A 15,299-nucleotide genomic window follows, 5' to 3' on the forward strand; every position below is an offset into this window, starting at 1 on the left:
ATGTGGAAAAAGTAAAACTTCATGTTAAAAAAAATAAGGAAAATAAACAATTGAGCCCTAGTTCTGTCAACATGAGAAACAGCACAGAGCAACACCATACCAGCAGGATACAGGATGTAATGTTGTACACTCACTATGTCAGTGCCACTCTTTGCACAGTGCTGATTGGCTGGTATTTGTGCGATATCAAGCCAGTCAGATGGTGTTGTGGGTACAGGGTATAAGTTAAGACTGCAGAAAGTGAAAAAAGCCAGAGGGGAAGACACACCTTACAGTGAAGCCAAAGAACCCCCCCCCCCCCCCCCTTTGTATTCATTGATTTTGGTGGATTATCAGGAAAATAAAAAAAAATAAAAATTACAAAACTTATCTTGTAAAAAAAGTAATAATACCACTAACAAACTGACATGGGAGAGAGCTGGACTGAATGCTTTGACAGTGATTGAAGCTGTTAGCCAACAGCTAGCACGCTCAGCTTACGTTCAAGTTGCCTTTGACTGCTAAATGTTTGGAGTTTTGAAAAGTGGCAACTGGTTTCTGGTAAATGACTGTTAGTGTGTGGTCTGCTGTGTTGGGTGTCTTGTTGAATACCACACACCATAAGAGCAGCTTAAATCTGTCATTATGCTGTATGTCAGCGTGTGTGGGGTCTCTAACATTTAAAAAAAAATTCAGATTTTAAAAATCTTTAGTGCATGCCAGGCTTAACAGCTTCCTTCACCAACAACCAGAGAGTCTCCACCCTCAAAACTCCTAATGTCATGCCATCAAAAGCCACTGTAAGGTAAAGAATCTAAATGTGGCTAGCTGGTAATTTAGGTCAAATTTCTCTTATTGTCAGTTCCATTGTAGTATTTTTTACTGGGAATATTGTATAAACATGTTATCACAATAAATCAACAAGTTGGTCTCTCATTTCAGACGTCCATCTAACTTAATCCTTCATGTTTACTATCACCATGGCTGTGTTTGTGCTTCTTTTTATCATCAGCTTGTTCCTGATTGGCTGTTCCACATTACAATTCACTAAGTAAGTGCTTGGCTTTTCATCTGTGTTCCTCCCACACAACAGGATTTCTGAGTGTAGGCATTGAACATGTTCAACATCTCTGATTTCAGATCTGGGCAGTAGATCATCTTCCAAAAAGATTAGGGACGGTAAAATCCCTCTTAGCACACCCCACACCACAGGGAAATCAGTCAAGATCATCTTAAGAGCTATCAGATGATCGGTTTTTGCTGACTGCTGACCTTGGTCAGAATGGGCCAATCAAAGGGGTCCCAAAATGAGCCCTATTATCCTGTAGTGTGTACCTCTCCTAAGATGCACTTTGTATTTACAGATTTTAAAATGACCAAACAGGCAGTCTGAATAAAAAAAGGAAAATATTTCAAATATAAACATAAGTCTACAGACAACACAATAGCTGATAACTTCATAAATGACAAGTAAACACTAATCACTGCCATAGCATATACTACGAATGCTATAAACCAGTGGTTTAAAGGGGACATATTTTACCCTTTTAAGACAAGTTTATATTGGACTCAGAGGTCCCCAAAACCTGCCTGTGAAATCTGTTGCTGAAAAAACACTCCAGTATTGGATTTTTGCATGCCTAAAAACCTATCTGTTTCAGCTCTGCTCAGAACGAGCCATTTCTGTGTCTGTGGCTTTAAATGTTTCTGAGCTGTCTGACTCCGCCCCTCTCAAAAATGGATGTGGTTAATGTATGCGGCTCTCCTGATGCTAATTCCCTGGAAGCATCTAGTTTCTCTGCTGGACAGCTGATGTTGTTTTCATAATGCAGGAAATATTTGAGGAATTTTATTTTGTGTCATATGAGATTGCATGAAAATCATGTCAAAGATGATTTTCTGTCTGAGAGAGGGCATTTACACATTGAAAATCAATTCAAATACAATTTTACAACACAAGTTACATTTTGTCATTTAATAAAAGTAACTCTGGCATTTACATACATTTGATATTTTTGTAGTTGCTACAGCAGAATCTGTGCTTTGGTTCTTGGTTTCCTTTGTAAATACAACAAGAGCGTAACAGGAAAAACAACTGTTTCATAACTCTGATAGCAGTTCATACATACATAACCTGTCCCCTGTTTGAGTCTTTACAGCGATTTTTTCTCTGGAAACACTGCGCTTCATAGAGTGCTGCTTCACAGGGAACAAGTGGAGTCAGCTTGGATTAATCTCATTTACAATGGGATAACCCTCAGGTATGTAGGCATGCAAGAATTTCTCCAACATCACCTGCAGCCTAAAAATATATCACTTCACTCTCCATCTGTGTGCTCAGCAACTGAAGGCCAGTTGTCATCGGTTTTGAAAAGGGTGATAAAAGCACTGCAATTATTGCAGCACAATTAACAGACTGAGCAAAGAAGGGAAGGGGGAGTTTCCTTTGACTGGAGCCGAGGGATTGTACCTGATTAAAGTAAAAAAAATGGGCAAGATACTAGCTGAAGAATTGCACTATGACATTCAAGCAATATACTGCAGATTTTTACCTGGAAAATTAAGCCATATAGAATGATACATCCTGAATAGAAATTAGGCATAGGACACATCTCAGCTATCCAGAAATCTGTACTGACAGAGCTTTGGAAAAAGATGTCAAGGTATGATGGCTTTTTAACAGAAAGCTTTCAGAGGAAGGAAAGACTTCCACATAACTGAAAGAGTTTTGACTCAGACATTTTCACAGTGAAGTGGGATGTATTTGTTTACTTTAAATTTAGGCTTTATCATTTGACTGAAACACAACATTCAAGCTAGAGAACCTGATAATAATGGATGAAGCACCAAATTCTTAAAGTGAAAAAATAATCTTTATGGTGGATTTATGGTCTTCAGCCCCAATGATTATTGCCATCCTCTGTGTATGAAGTAGTTAAAAACCCCAAACTAAAACCTCCCGTTCGTTCAGCTGCGCCTGGTATTTCACAGTAGTTCTGCTGAAATTTCTCAGAAGTCCTCGAGAAACTTGAGGCCAGCTATTTATAATGTATTCATATTTATATTTTAAATACCAAGTTAGCACAAACCCACTACTATATGTACCTCTAATGCATATCCCTTTCCTTGAGCAGCGTGGCAGTTTCAGCTGTGCCCCAGCCAAGCTGAACACAATGCTGCCATTGAAGCAGAGTCACAGTGGATACCTTTATATACCATCAAGAGAGACAGTTAATGCAACAGCACCTGGGTTTCACTTAAAGTGATAGGCCACATTAATACAGTCACAAACTCAATAGACATTTTATATATTAGTGAATAAACACAAATCATAAACTTACACAAACCTCACAATCTATAGCTCTGTTTAAATTTGAAGGTCTTAGTATTTTATTTTGCTGAGTTATTAAGTTTTTCAGACTGCTCTGGATAGTTTCATTTGTGTGTTCATGAACACACCTGTATAAAACCAATAGATCAGCTCTGATGTAACACTGCACTATTCAGAGTGTCCTGCCACAGGAGAAGCAGTATAAGCATGACTGAGAAACACTACAGCTATGGCTATTGTATCTTTAAAAACATATTCATGTTTAAGACACATGCTAGTATATCAAGTATAAATAAATTCTTCTATTTTTTCATTTAACATAACCGTATGAGTACTTTATGTCTGTGTAAGGCTGGCTACACACAAGATGATTTAAGACCTGATTTTAGGCCACCTTCACCCCAAACAACAATTAGAGGGCAGTGACCCGATTTGAGGCTTGGCCAAATAATCCTCAAGTGTGGAGCAACCCAACGTCAATCCCAGCTCTTCAGGGTGACCACGGTCCTGTTCTGGTGAGAACAAGCCCCAAGAGTGAATGGCGATTTTGGCGACACAATTAAACACTATTTGTGTTGCATTCTGTGCTTCAAGTAACTAAAAAAAGCCATTAAGTAAAAGAAATCTTAAAGAAGAACTTTTTGGGGTTGGGCAGAAACTAGGGAGAAGTAAGGTGGTCAAAAGTGGGACTAGTGTTGTGTTCCTACTGACTTTAACCCATTTAGACCTGATTTAACCAGAGGTGGAAAAAGTACAGGACTACTGCACTCAAGTAAAATAACAAGAGAATATGGATCATCAACCAGGGTGTTCAGATAAAGCCCCACCTTTATAATAAAGTGAAATAGAATGGCTGCTTTGGGATGTGATGTGGGATCATTCTCTCACTATGTGCTACTGTGTAGTCAACAGAGGGGGACATAGTACAAGAGTATTATACTCAAGTACAAGTACAGTTACTCTGGTTAAAACTTCAGTGGAAGTAAAGGTACTGACTTCAAAATGTACTCAAAAAAGTACAAGTACCCAAATGAACTACTCACTTACAGTAATATGAGTAAATGTAATACGTTATTTTACACCTCTGAATATATAACATTTGTGTCCTTCTACCTTGAGGACCTGATATGATGTCAGTGCATTTTGGATGATGTTTTGGAAAATGCCTACTGTGAGGCAGATGGGATTAAAATATCCGATTTTAGCCTCTTTAGCCACGCAGAAAAGTTGAAGAATGACGAGTTTTTAAATATAAGTACTCCGCAATCCAAGGCTCAGTGGGTTAGGGTCATGGTTGAAGAGGAGGATGCTGATGGCTTTGGTTTGATTATTTAAAAAATGTTAAACATTAGAAAGAAAGTTATTAACAGCTAAAATCAAGGGTCTAAGCTCCCTTATGTTTTGATATTTGTTAATGTTGTAAATGTGCAGTTTTTCATATAATCCTAAGGTTTATTAACCTTGCAAAGCATTTAGCTTCAGGTCTTAATGGGTTAAGCCAGCAATCACTCTGTGACAAAGGTAAAGTCCTACTGTTGGATTCAGGTTCTCAATAACAATTAAACTGTATGGTTATGTATGTTAAGCTTTAAAATTGCTAAAGACCCAAGTTTTCACCCAGAAAGAGACCAGGCATCATTTGAGCAGACTACCAAGATGGTTGCCTCTCTAATCTGGATCATAAATATCAAGCATGTTTGATACTCTCGATGCCAGGTCATGCTGACTCCCCAGCAGCCAATGAGAGCAAGCATATTTGGTAGCATCAACATGTTGCATATTTTACATCTCGCAAACATGTCAGCAAATATAAACAAAGCGATGTCTTCTTCTCATCAGGATTTTACTTTTCTTTTTTTTCCAAAACAGAACGCATGCCAAGACAGCGGGATAAAACGTTGGTTGCTCTAAATACGTTTATCTTCTAAAGTCACGTTTGATCATGTGAAGTTCTGGGGATCTCATGTCTGTGGAATTTCATCTGTGAAGTCATTATTCTAAACTGCAGGTGTGGTCTCATGGACTTGCTGATTCCTCTAGTGTGTGTCCATTCAGAGAATTCTAATGCAAAAATCTGTTCAAACTATCCTTACTTCAGAAGGATCTCCATTTTAAAGTTGTCTCGTGGGTAGCCAACCTTGATTAGTCATTTTTTATCTTGCACTGTTCCAACTTAGCAATAAAAGTACTAGATACATGTTCTAAATGAGATTTGATTGAGTTCATTAGAGATTATTTTGTCAAATAAAATACCTCTGACACTCTTTTGGGAAGGACTGCATACTCTTCATGAGGACGGCATAAAATAAAATGTTACATTCATGTCACCTGAGTTGGATTTGTAAAGCCAATAAGAGCACGACGGTTCAAGTGAATCTAAAGTGATTCCATCAGTCTAATGCAGATCTAAAGCCTGCTTTACAACTAGTATTAAGCGCTTGCATCATAAATGGTATGAACAGAAACATTCTTTCCCTCACACACAAACAAAACAGACAACTTCAACACTGTACTTTTCCCTGAATCATAATATGATCCACTGAATGCAATCTAAAGCCATTTTCACACAAATGGAAATTTCCCCTAAAAATCTGTGAAAATTTAAATTGAGCTGCATGTGTGAACACAAACTTTTTTACCCCAATGTTGGGTTTAACTGATGTATCAACACAGCTGGAAATATTTGTGTAAATTAGTTGCAAGAGAGTGGGAAGAGGCAGGGTTGTTGCTATCACAAGACCACTGCCATCTTCATGTAATGAAGCTGCTTCATTTTGTGTTGTGTTCTTTTTTTCACTTTTTTTTATTAATACCATGAATACAATTAAATGCAGCATTCACATATTTAAATATACTGAAAGTCTTGGACTCAGCTGCTTTTCTGTCATTGTGTTGCATCCCTATTAAGTCACAGCTTGCATCCTTAGACTGCGCCCTCCCTGTCTGCTGAGAGCAATGTATAAATAGTCAACTCAGGAAGATTTCACAGGCAGGCTGTCTGAAGTTTTCAGAAGTGAATGTGTGAAAACAGCTTTAGATAATCATCTCTCACAAGTCAAGCTTGACATTATCTGCTTATTTCATTTTAAATATAAAATACAGAGCATGACATAAAGCTGAAGTACCAGGCTTCTCTGTGAACACAGTCTGCAATAAATACATTAAAAGGTTGCTCTTCATTTCACAATGAGGCACATCATTGGTGAATATGGACATTTTAAATGGCAATTTCTTTTATGGCAACTCTGCATGTTTTGGTCCGTGCAATAATGGCTTCTTGACTCCTGTCATGTGCAGTGTTTTACAGACTCACAGTTCAATTCTTGATTAATGGAAAAGTTTCTCTTCAAGCAAACTGATGGACTTGTTGGTCAGTGTCTTTTCATCCTCTACAAATCTGTACCCAAACAGCTTCATGGTGGGTCCACACACCCTCTGCACCACCTGTGCCAGTGTAAAAGGAATGCTAAATCTCCATTTCTCTGCCTGCTCTGAGGAGTTCTTCTGCGTGGAGTAAATCCCTCTTGCTTCCTGTGTGGTCTGGGTGTTCCTCAGAATCCACTCCCTAGCTTGCGGACTAAAAGGTATCCCCGTGAACTTGTACATCTCCTCTGCCTTCTGCATGGGATAGCGAGCAATATCCTCATAACGTACCAACATGTATCGTCTCCTCAGCCAGCGAGGTCGGCTCAGTCCCACCTCTGCAGAGATCCTAACGTGGTCGCAGTTTCCTTTCAGCCTCTTCACTTCCTCGTCATCCTCTGGCACCTGGCCGTCCTGCGCCCAGGTCTTCCACGTCTGGTATTTGGAAGAGAAGGCCACCATGCGGGACGCCAAGATGGCCCGTGGATCTCGGACGAGCTGGATCACTCTGATATCCAGGCGAGGATCCTCTACTAAAGGCTGTAATGTGTCCAGCTGTCGCACGCGGACAGTCTTAATGGCACGGTGTTGCTTGGAAAGGCAGGACTCTGATGCAAGGGTCAGGTTCAGGGGCCCACAGCGGCGAGTCTTACAGTGATACCTGAGGCAAGAGTGAGAGACACCTTTTCGTAAAATGAGTCTGAACATGTGATCAGAAAATCAAATCAGTGTATTGTTCACTGTATTTTTTTCCATTAACAAAGGCTCAGAACTAGAGATACACTTGAAGGAGGATAACAGATTTAACTTCAGCTAGGTATTTTCAAAAGAAACATTAAGACAAGTCTATGACATTTACAGGGTTGTAATCAAAACGGTTACTTTTTCTAACAGTTATTCTCATGATTAAACAGCTGTCCGAGTTGAACGTAAAACTACTTTAAGCATTTTTTATTGAGTTACTGTTAGACAAAACCAATAACTTTCCTGCCGTGTGTTGTTCTCCACTGCAATTAAAACATGCTATAAATCTAAAAATAGAAACATTTAGCTAATGAACTTAATAGACAGTACAACAGTGAGGTGTGGTATAATTAAAACTCAAAGCAATAAAATTGTGCTATTCAGTCAGTAAGTTGAACTTCTCTGTTATATGTTGAAGGACAATACTGATATAACAGACTTACAAAGGGCAAGAAGAACAACTCCTCAATAACTCTGTGGACTGTCAACTTCTCAAAAAGAAAATCATGAATGTACTTAAGGAAATTGCTCCAACTAGCAACTGAGTTAAGCTTATTCAACACAGTTTAACAAGTTGCATGAAGTTAGCCTGATTTGCACTTGTTAACTTGAGTTAAATAAACCTAATTCAAGTCCTTGTTACCAGTTGAAGCCATTTTAAGTAGCTCCATGAGTTTCTATTTAGAGTGAGTAACACTGGCTTAAAGGCAAAGGTGACACTGCATTTTGGTGGTCACCATGTGACAAATGGTGAAGTGACAAATTTGGCAAACAGTGGCGTTGCCATAGATGTGCAATGGAACCAAGGTTATTAAAGTTAACTAAAACTAACTAAATATCTAACACTAAACTGTAAAAATCATTTTAGTTTACTGAAACTAAATAGAAATCAAGCTTTTCAAAAAAAGAAAAACTAGAGGCACGCAGATGGTCGAGTGGTTTCAGGTGCACACCATGTACACAGGCAGCCCGGGTTCAAATCTGGCCTGTGGCAATTTGCCGCATGTCTCATCCCCACTCTCATCCCTGTTTCCGAGTCTATCCACTGTCCTCCTCTATCCAATAAAAACATGAAAAGGCCCAAAAATAGATCTTTAAACAAAGAAAAAACTAAAACTTAAATCTGTGGTTAGAAAAACTAACCAAAATGAAATAAAATTCAAGACTAAAATCTCCTTAGTTTTGGACAGCAGCAGACTGACAAACATGTACACCCAAGCCTGAAGAGTGTAAAATGGCCTGATCTGATTGAAGAAGCCTTTACTGAGTGGTTAATTTTAGATCTTTTGTTGCATTTAAATATCAAATTTAAATAAATAAATTCAAAAGTGAGGAGTAGCCTGTTGAAAACAATGCAAATTTTCACAGCAAAAAAGAAAAACAACTTATATTTACAGCATAATTTAAAAACAACTTGATTCTGAATAGCTCATGTATTTAACTGCAATCACTGTTTGAGGAGTGATTTCATGTACAGTAAAGCAATAACTCATGCAATTGGACTTTTTAGGGCATGCTTTGTGCATAGTCAGGAGCATGGTTGATGTGGCTGCAGGTTGGTCCGTCATGGCTGTTTGAAAAGAAGCCAAAGGCCTGCCTCAGCTCCAGCTTATTTCTTGTTCCTAGGGTTACTTAATTATAGTTTGAGACAGCCATTCCAATATGGAATATGAGCTACACTGATGGTTTCAAAAGTCTGCCTTAGAAACCTCACTGAAACTACATCCATGTTATGTATAGTTTATGCTGTTTTATTACCTCTGCCAAGGAGGTTATGTGATCAGCTGGGTTTGTTTGTTTGTTTGTTTGTTTGTTTGTTTGTTTGTTAGCAACATAACTCAAAAAGTTATGGACGGATTTTGGTGAAATTTTCAGGAAATGTCAGAAATGGCATAAGGTAGAACTGATAAGATTTTGGAAGTGATCCGGATCACCGTCTGGATCCAGGATTTTTTTAAGGATTCTTTATTATTGGGAGATAGGGCTGAGCTGCCTTTTCTAGTTCTTAATGGGGCTATATCTGAAAAAATAAATAACTTAAGGCTGTGTGAGGCATAGTTTCAGACTAGATTTGGACTAAACACACATTAGTAAAATGTCTACTGACTAATTAAAAGGGACCAAAATCTGTTTTTCTTTTGTTTTCTTGCTCATATGTGACTCAGATCTGATCTTTTTCTGACAGTGTGAACATCACAAGTCCCATTGAATCTGATCTTTTTACATCAGATTCAGGCCACTTTCATTTGTGGTACTAAATCAGATACATATCTGATCTTTTGAAATCTGACCGCAATGTGAGCTGTGAAACAAAAAATCAGATCACAAAAGATTAGAATTGAGCATTAAGGCCTGCAGTGTTAACATAGCAAAAAAGTAGGGTCGTCATACTATAGACTTCTTTACAACCTAAATACTCATTGTTACAGGTAGAGTGGCCACTAGGAGTAAAATTCTGTTTAACATATTTTTAACACTCTGTCACTGAGCTTTCTTTGTTGAAATTAAAACATTTGAGAGTGGTAAAAAATTTCCAGAACCAACAGCCTCTCTTTTTTTGAAATATGTAAGAGCATAACATTAACTCAATTTTCATACCAGGATTGTAAGCGTGATCAATTACAATATATATCTATTGGATTGATAATACCTCTCAAAAACATCTTTGAGTACAGGACTGCAGACAGATTCTTCACAGAGCGATATGCTAGATTCTCTGCGGAAAAGAGCCGGAGTGACATGGTCCTGAGGTGGAGGAGAGATAAACTTCTCCAGAGGGGAGAAATCACACAGGAAAAGCGCCTGGAGCACATCCCGGTAAATCCCTGCCAACACTGTCCCGTTGTTTGCCTCCCCAGCCATGGTCAGCATGCGCTCGACATGCCACAAAGGCTCAAACAGGTAAAACATGTTCTCTCCTTGCTGGTTGAAAAATTCCCCCACAAACGAGGAGCCTGTTCGTGTGGTGGCCAGGAGTAATACGTGCTTACGGCCACCGCTGAAGCTATATGAGTTTAAATCATCTAGCTCTTCCTCCTCTTCTTCTTCAGAGAGACTTGAGTAATTCCTTTGAGTACCCGTGAGTTTAGAGAGCAGCATTTTGAGCATCGTCAGGGAGCCATTTTGGGTTGTGTTGCTATAATCCAGTGGGGTCGGTGGGGTCTGTAGAGGAGTCTGCCTCTGGATCAGCTTATCAGAGACCCTGGTGAGATATAGAGGCTTAGTTATAAGACATCATTAAAAACAGATTAGATGCATTTAGCTGACATGTTTACATAGAGCTGATATGTGTGAGAAACTTTCAGAAGATTTCAGCCTGGATTAATTTCCCTTCAAAGCAGTGATCCCCAAATGTTGGCACTTAGGCCAAGTCCAGCCTACCAGTGCCAATATCTGGCCGATGAGGACCCTGGTCATACTACATTAAATTTGTCAAAATGTATGTGAAGAGTAAAATAATTCAGTCATGACAGGGTTTACCTGCTCTACCTATTCCTCACCATCAGCACCTGTACTGTTCTGTGTTTTTTCTTAGTTTTTTTCTTTCATGGCTTTTAAACAGGCTTTGAGAATTTTGTATTACAGTGCTACCACTACTACTGATTAACATTACAAAACAGTGGTAATTGAAACCTTTACATCTACAATAACTTTTATTCGAGGATGTTTCACCCTTGGCTTAAAAAAATCATAATGCAAGTTTAGTCTGTTTTTAGATTGTCAGAATTCTAAACTCCTCAATACTTTCAAATACTATGTGTTTTAAAATGGCAGCATCTCTATTGCTTTATGGTCCGTGGTGTCAAAAGTACCAGAAATGTTTAAAAACCTAAGATTTTCAGACAGAATTTTTTTTTTATCAAAATCAAGCAAAACAGAGAAAGGTTGAATGAAACAAAAGGCAAAGCTCAGTCCTGGAGTAATCTCCTTAGGTTTGTCAGGAGGTATTATGAATCCCTTTGACAGCATTTTTACAGCAAAGTCAAGCTATAGTTTTCCATTCTCTTACCTTGATAGGATGTTGCTTTCCTTCTCGATGATGACCAGAGCCACGATGCAGATGAAGACAATTGCATATTTGGTCTTCATTCTTGAGCCCTGGCTTTGTCACTGGACATTTAGAGTCTAGTCTGTGTGTTGGTCATAGCTTGTCAGGCAGAGGATAAAGCTTCATTCTGTAATAATAAAGGTAATCTTGTGAAAACAGTAAAACCAGAGTATGTTAATGACTTACAATAGCAGTATAGAATCACAATCCTGGTTTTAACTCTATTTGGTTCTTGAGAAAACTTCTGAAGGTGAAAAAAAGGGCGTTAACAATCAAAAACAAGCATAAAATCAAACAGAAAAGGTTTACATTAGATTATTAACTGGGATATCCAAACTATGACTAGGGCCAACTGCAGTCCAGGGGCCATATTAATTGGTCTGTAGCAAATTCTACAATTAAAATCACATATGACCTGGAATTTGGCGCTTGTGCTTGACTATATTGTAATTCCTAGTTGTAATACTTAGCAGACGGATGTGCTGATTCTGTAAACAAACATTTTGACAAGAATTCACTGACACGTTTTTTATGTGATTAATTTAGACAACAATGTAAGGGGTATAAATATTGACAACGAAAGTAATAAAATCTCCATTCATGAAAGCCTGATATATAAAAACAAAAGGATCATGGCAGCAAATAGCAGCACAAATGGCACTTCTTTACTTTGTAGTTTACTCCTTCTCAAGGTTCAGTTTACAAATCATCATCGTTAATCTTCCTCAGGCACCAACAATTCAATGAAGTTTAGCAGCTTTGTGCACTTTGCTTGTTTTGTGTCAGAACCAGGGGTGTATCCAGCAATAACCAGGGCTTCCTGAAAATCTAGTTGTCCAACTAAAAATCTTTAACAATGATTAGCTATTTGCCTTATCAGTTATTAAGAGGCTCCCCTTGCAGAGCAGATGGATTTCCCAGACTTTTATCGGGCAAGCCCATCTTGAAAAGCTCCAAGGTGGTAGCTACGGCGCAGTTAAGTTGTACTGTGACCTGTTAGCAACTGCTGCCTCCGGTGAAGTGGTTACCTTGATAGTAGCTATAGTATGGCAGCAGTTTTACCAGAGCTGGACCTGGTATTAAATAAAGAGCAAAGAACAGCTCTGAAAGCTTTTCGCGACACAAAGGATGTGTTTGCTCTTTTGCCGACCTGCTTCAGCATGAGTTTGCGAGTGAGTAGTCATGTACAATGGGTTCGGATGTAGCCATAGCAGCACTGTAGCTCAGGTTAGCACTGGAGTTGAGCATGTCTGCTACCTCATTTAGTCTTGTTCAGCCCATCATGAGTGTGACAGAACATTCTTCCACTCACTTTTTAAAGTCCTGTCCTTCCCTAACACTTTGTATGGGAGGTTTCCCGGATTAAAGAGTAAAATATATCCATGAAATGGAAATATGAAACGGTCTACTGCCATTTTAAGCATATTCCGTTACTAAGCATACCTGAACCTACATTAGATTAATTTTACTAATTTTTATAAACCAAAATGTAAGCTTTATCAAAGTGGCTCTGTCAGCTTTCCATGGTTATGTATGGGGCCCTCAGTGAAAAAAGTTTGGACACCTCTTACATAGACTATCATAAATAGAACTGGACACAAGCACAAAAAGAACAGAGAAATTAACCTCCACCCAAGTATAAGAGACATCCTTTAACTTAAGTAGCAACATCATCACATCTGCTGCTGTTAAACCTCATGGGATGCACGTGTAGTAAACTTGTTTGCCTCATCCCTTAAAACCACTAATAAACCAGCTGTTGTAGGGGCTGAGGTTAAGGGTGGAAGAAAAAAAGCAAATGACTGGGAGGAGTTCATGTGCACAGGGCTGGTTTTAAATGCCAGCATAGTGGACATAGTGGAGTACTTCCATATGGTACTGAGAGCAGGGGGTACAGCCAGGACTATATGGGACTTTAACATCATTTCTTGTCATAAAGGTCGCTTTCAGATATGAGAAAGTTTGACTTTTTGCTGAGTTGCACAAATGATATATGGAAAATTGCATGTAATTCTTTGATTAAACAACATACAATCATTATTGAGGCACATGACAATCACTTTATGTTTGGTGGTGATGTTCACCATTTATAAGCAATAAAAAAGAGCAGAGCTTGATCATGTTTAAACCAAACGTGCATCATGTGTTGTATAATTGTCATCCTCTGGGAGTACTGAGTTACAATGCTATGCTCAAGACTTCTCAGGCGATCAATTAGGAATATGACCCATATTTATGAAGTGATGCAACAACGAGGGTCAAATTGCTTCTCCAAAAATACTTTTGAACAAATTAATTATTTTGACTTTAAATTTGGAAACTTTAATTAGCACAGCAAATTTTTTGACTTTTTAACTCGTCTTGTGACTTTTTCTGTTACCGAAAAAGAAATACACACATATGCCATTTGGAGCTGTCAGGAAAGTGAATAATTTCTACAAAGTATATCATTAAGGGGGGAAAAAGACACCGTTTCCAAGCGGTTGTGGAGTGATTGTGTGCTCTGTAAGTAAATATCACCCAATTATCTGAGCTTAATACGCCATAGCCGTCAAACTGTCAGACTGGTAGCGCTTGAGCCGAGCACTTTTACATATTCAAGAGTTACTGGAGCGTTTGGCAAATCTGACTCTCTGCTCAAGCAGAAACACACATCACTCTGTTTATCATCTCACTACAAATTACATTAATGGCTGCCTTCAAAGCCTTCAAACAGCATCTCAGGGAGGGGATGGAAGCTAAATTCCCACTGAAGGTTTTGCTGTTCATTCAGGGGTGTGAGAGTAAACAAAGAGGGGATATTAAAAACAGTAGATGTTTTTAGGTGCAGATAGAGGTTGCTGTAGGATTGATTGATTTTTAGTGCTGACGTCATTTGCCATTTGGAAATAGAGAAAACTCCCCCCTTCTATGTGAGTGTGGTGCCACTTAATGCAATCATTTAGGGGGGAGGGGGCTTTCAATTGAGCTTTTCCTAACATCCCCCTCACTGAACCAGAATGAATACAAGCTAATGAATACTTCTGCATACTATTAATCCCTCATGCTCTGATATGAGGAAATGATCCCCTCAAACATTTAAAAGTAAATCTAGAATAATGGTTTAATGGCCAAGTCACGTCTATATAGCTACTAGAAAGAATTATTGATCATAGTGGACTGCCAATCGTGGCAAGATCATCATTTATAGTGTATCCCGTAAGAAAACACACGAATCATTAGACGGCAGTGGAAATAGAGAAAGATATTAGCATTATTCATCGTGTGTAGTGTTTTACGCGCGTGGCAGCAGCATGTTTACAAGCTCTACCGTGCGCCGGTGGATCTACACGGTTGTTTTCTACGCTTTGAGTCATTTCCTGCCACATTACAGAAGATGTTGAGGTGTTCGGGTAGCGGATGAAACAAACCTTTAGCTGGTCCGCCTCTGCCATCGAACAAAATGTTCCTGTTCTTGTGAGAAACGGTATGGTCCCTTCGTTGCATCTTGCTGCATTGTCTCGGACATGGACACACTGCTTCATTGTATCCTCGGACGCGGGCTCCTCTCCTCTGTAGGATGAATGAGAGGCAGCGCGGAGGCACGGACGGCGCGCGGAAAGTTCCACATGAGAGGGAGCCGAAGGGAGCACGAGCGAGGAAAATGTTTGTATTTCAATTAAAATATCTGATAAAGAAAACAGCGGTCAGGAGGTACACGTAGTTTTAAATCCCTTCCCTGTCTTTTCACTTGAAGTAACGGTACATAATCCCTAAAATTAAAAGTATTGTGTATTCAAAACTTTTTGTCAAACTTTTTCCAATTCGCTGAAGTCCACCTCTGCATGAGCGAGC

General features: G+C 38.9%; 1 protein-coding gene across 1 annotated transcript; it reads right to left on the reverse strand.

Moving 5' to 3' along the window:
- Window positions 1-1,699: 1,699 nt before the first annotated feature.
- On the reverse strand, window positions 1,700-15,299 carry chst3a (carbohydrate (chondroitin 6) sulfotransferase 3a). Its single transcript, XM_041790304.1, has 4 exons — window positions 14,876-15,299; window positions 11,427-11,592; window positions 10,068-10,619; window positions 1,700-7,334 (listed from the first exon to the last, which is right to left on the reverse strand). The coding sequence occupies exons 2-4, from the start codon at window positions 11,504-11,506 to the stop codon at window positions 6,638-6,640; spliced, it is 1,329 nt and encodes a 442-aa protein (XP_041646238.1). The 5' UTR covers window positions 11,507-11,592; window positions 14,876-15,299; the 3' UTR covers window positions 1,700-6,637.

This window comes from Cheilinus undulatus, linkage group 6 (assembly GCF_018320785.1).
Source record: "Cheilinus undulatus linkage group 6, ASM1832078v1, whole genome shotgun sequence".
NCBI classification, from domain to species: Eukaryota; Metazoa; Chordata; class Actinopteri; order Labriformes; family Labridae; genus Cheilinus; species Cheilinus undulatus.